The sequence below is a fragment of the Amblyomma mixtum genome, chromosome 9 (genome assembly GCF_055824585.1).
Source record: "Amblyomma mixtum isolate Tamu chromosome 9, ASM5582458v1, whole genome shotgun sequence".
Classification (NCBI taxonomy): Eukaryota; Metazoa; Arthropoda; class Arachnida; order Ixodida; family Ixodidae; genus Amblyomma; species Amblyomma mixtum.
The window spans coordinates 74201021-74205130 of NC_143020.1; the positions used below are offsets into that span (position 1 = coordinate 74201021).

Consider the following 4110-nt stretch of genomic DNA (forward strand, 5'->3'; position numbering starts at 1 on the left):
TTATAAATTTAACACTTTTATTCCTGCAAAAATCAGTGGCAACCTATGACTCAGAAAGCAACTTTACTCCCCATTAAGGCGTATATTAAGTACCAAAGGACTTACCCTCAAACGCTTCATCATCCGTGATGTCACATTTTATAAACATAAGCCGATCTCCAGGGAACTTGTTCTTCAAGTAATGCTCTGTTCTCATCCCAACAGATTCGTTCATGTCTGCAAATACAACCTGGAAAATATGCACTGCCGGATTTAGTGTCATTGACGATTAAGTGGCGTAATCTTCCGCTTCAACCCAGGCAACCAAGACAGTACCCTGAACTGACCACACCATCTGCTCCTCCCATGTACAGTGCATTCACATCTTACCTGCAAACCTGTAATTGAACTGAAACTAAGTCTGTATGCGCTTGATATTCGTAATGCGGCCCTCTTGATACAGGTCTTTTTGCCGTCAACCAACCTAGTTGCACAATGGAAGCAATTTTAGAAAAAATGCAGCGACCTGCCACGTGATAATTTCTATACATGCGCACGTTAATTGCAGTAATTGTACCACTGGTTTCACGAATCGTAGGCTATTCAATCTTTTGCCGGTTACACTGAACACGTCTCGCTTCGGATATTCGTCCTCCTGAGCATTATAGCAATGATTACCACCGTCTGGAGGTTAAACGATGTAATTGTGCCCTCGGAGCTTTCGTTTTATCATAGCGTTTAGGCGTCGCATGGCAGCCTGTCTTATTTACCGGACCCTTCTCTTGTTTTGCTTGTGTTGTACAGAAAACTGGTCGACTTTTCTAACGTCTGATTCTTGTAACAGCTTAACGGAATGATCCACAAGATGCAAAACAGTCTAGAAGAGGGTAGACACGCCGTAATATAGAAACGATGGAACTGTACCGCAGTCTTAATACATAGTCTTTTAGAATTATGTTTGCATACTTAAAACATCTTGTTAAACTGGGTCATCTTTTCTTAACCGATTAATTTAACCCGGGAAACAGTTTGGTGTTAGGGACTGACGCTACGCATTTGCAGCTTTCTGAACAAGTATTTGGTTGCTAAATTTGCCTTGAGTTAAAAAGAAAGTTTACAAGCGTTGTGCTTGTCATCGATTTAGCCGTCTGTGGCTAACTGTTTCCAGTGGCATTTTTATCACTAAACCTACTTCAATAAAACCCTCACCAAAGAAAACAAACGACTTCATTAGAGTTCTTAACTCACACGTCCATTTCCTTTCTTTTATTTTCAAACATTTGGGTAAGGTTTATTTCCTGCCTTTCAAACGCGGTAAAATCATGTTGCGTCAAGACCACTCGTGCATTCGGAACCGGCACCAGATTTGGGCACGTTTCCTATCAGCCGTGTCATATAAGGCCTGCTGCAAGTTAGTATCTGTTTACTAAGCGTGCTTATCACGGACTCGCACACGAAAAAAGAACAGCCTGATTACGGGCGTAAATGAACTCAAATGTTGCAACAAATGAGGACATACAGCAGCAATTCAGCAGACAAGTGGTCCAAGCTAAAGTTAGATCGACATCAAGCCGCTGCTTGTTATCAATATGATCATACAGAGTACTTAACAAAAAGATAAATATTTGTTTTTATAATTTTTTTTGTTACCGCTCTAAGACTTGCGTGGGACCTTAAAGGAAAGACAATACCACACTATTTACACCATAGCAACCAATATATATCACCGTATTAAGACAAAATTTGTTCCAGTTGAAAATTTATTCAAATGCTTTTTGGGGTGCGTGAAGGTGCCGGTGATTCTACGGGCGTTTATTACGTAATGACAAACACATTTAAAGAGTGACTTTCTACAGTTCCCCAAAATTTTTTTGTTTTTCACCCGCGAACCTGCATCAATCATTGCTAGACAACGTCAAAGCGTGGAGTCCATGAAGCTGTCGATTAGCGTGTAGTCGATGTTTCCCCACTCCTGCAGCAGCTGATTAAAGTTCTTCACGGCTATGCTGACTTTTTGTACCTCAGAGGATGCGCGAAGTTTATATAAAGGTTTTCATTTTAATTTCTGTAAGCAGACCACCCTGCCACACCATAATACTCGCTCTCTACTTCTTTAATCAATTTTTCACAATCGCGGAAGAATGCATCGAACCGTCGTTAACGATTATTGAAACCCCGAATACCCGCGTGTCTAAGAACCACTACCTTTTCAAAAACTCCCGATAAGCCTCTTCGGCCATTTTGCCTTGAATTTAGCGAAGGAGACGAACTCCAAGTGCGAAGAATCAGCCCCGTGCCATTACGTTCTCTTCTCTACGGTTTAACTCTTTCGCTACCGCGCCGTGGGAAGTTGTTAAGAGTCACATAAAGTACTCTTCAAGCGGCGTATATGACGAATACAATCAGTCCCACGCAAGAATAACTTCTGTTCGCTGAATAGAATAACCATTTTTCGTTGGTGCCCCGCCGCGGTGGCTCAGTGGTTACGGCGTTCGGCTGCCGACCCGAAAGACGCGGGTTCGATCCCGGCCGCGGCTGCCGAATTTCGATGAAGGCGAAATTCTAGAGGCCCGTGTGCTGTGCGATGTCCGTGCACGTTAAAGAACCCCAGGTGGTTGAAATTTCCGGAGCCCTCCACTACGGCGTCCCTCATAACCTGAGTTGCTTCGGGACGTTAAGCCCCAATAAACCAAACGAAACCAAACCTTTTTCGTTGGTCACCTATCCACACCCCGTGGTTGCTTGCCTATCTCATCCTGGCAACCGAATTATCTTCACTAAAAGGTTGAGTATGAGCTGAGTTCTGAAAGTACTGCTGAGTACACTGCACTTTCTATCGCTGAGTCTATGGCGCCACTGTATAGCCTGATACAAGGGTCAGATCTGAAAATGCCGATAGCAGGAAGCGGATAGTTTCTTCAGCTCGCTGGAACGATATTCCATTGTGGGCATTTAGGTTGGTCGGTCTGATTGTTTTGGTAAACATAGAAAAATCAAGCGCTTTCCTGATCCATCTTTTCCTAACTTTCGAAGCACAGGACGGTGCTACTCAGAACTATAGATGGGAAGCTGGTGGTGTTTCATCACAGAGTTGTGGCCGCGGAAAACTGCCTTGGTGTCGTTACGCGCACCTCATAGTGTGCCCATTGCATCTAAAAACATGCAGCAATACACGCAACTCCGGAATCTGTCACATCAAAATGACAGCAACTAAATAATAACTGAGAACGGAAGGAAGATGACAATAGGACGCGACCAGAAAAAGACGAAAATGAAAAACAATCTGAAGGCGAGCAGATACGCCTGCAACAACTCCTGGCGGACGTAGAACGCGTTATAGCATAAGAAGGTACTAAACAATGCAAAGTTTTTTATTTACGACATTTTTGAAATTATATGAAAAAATTGTTAATATGAATTTCATCGTTCACTTCTCTATCTCGTACATTATAAACATTGTCCGTAACGAATGATGTAAAGACTTCCCTCCAAAAAGGCACTCTCCATTGCTCGGCACACTATATATGAGGCTTCATACGAGATGCAAGTACTTTGTGGAGTCCAATGTTTAATATATTTGGTTTTCACAGGGGTAATGACTGAAAAGAATAAAAGGCTATATCTTTATTATTCTTTTCGCAATGTTTTCATTATGTCCCCTCGTACCACACTACAATAGACCTCGAAGCTGGATTCTGCTATTACGTGTTAAACGCAAAACCACTACCGACTTCTACTTGTTGAACCCTCCGTCTTACCGACACTACCCGTACGCAAACGATGTGCAATTAGTTGCGTTTTGCAAAGAACAATCTCAAGCTGAAGGAAGCGGAGTTAAATACCTGGAGCTGCCCGAGAGCCGAACTCACCTTGCTGCCTTGCTCGAGCAACTGCTCAGTGATGGCTTTCCCCAACCCCATGGCACCACCCGTAACCAGCGCAACTTTTCCATCGAGAAGGTCACTCATCGTGAAAGTCCCCCAATGGTGCGTTGATGCAAGGAGAAGCAACGTCGTCGGCAGCCGTGGTTTGGGAGCGTGTTCACGCAAGCCCCACTTTTAGCAACTCTACACGGACTATCTTCGAGCTGGTCGCAAGCAGGGAGTGGAGGCCCCGGTGAAGGAAAGCGCT

General features: G+C 43.7%; 1 protein-coding gene across 1 annotated transcript in view; it reads right to left on the reverse strand.

Moving 5' to 3' along the window:
• Positions 1–4110, reverse strand: part of LOC149329747 (15-hydroxyprostaglandin dehydrogenase [NAD(+)]-like) — a 13981-nt gene extending 9871 nt beyond the window's left edge. The window contains exons 1-2 of the mRNA XM_089560460.1: positions 3849–4110; positions 106–229 (exon numbers count right to left, since the gene is read on the reverse strand). Coding sequence (XP_089416586.1) covers positions 106–229; positions 3849–3947 — 223 coding nt within the window. The 5' untranslated portion in view covers positions 3948–4110. The remainder of the gene's footprint in view (positions 1–105; positions 230–3848) is intronic.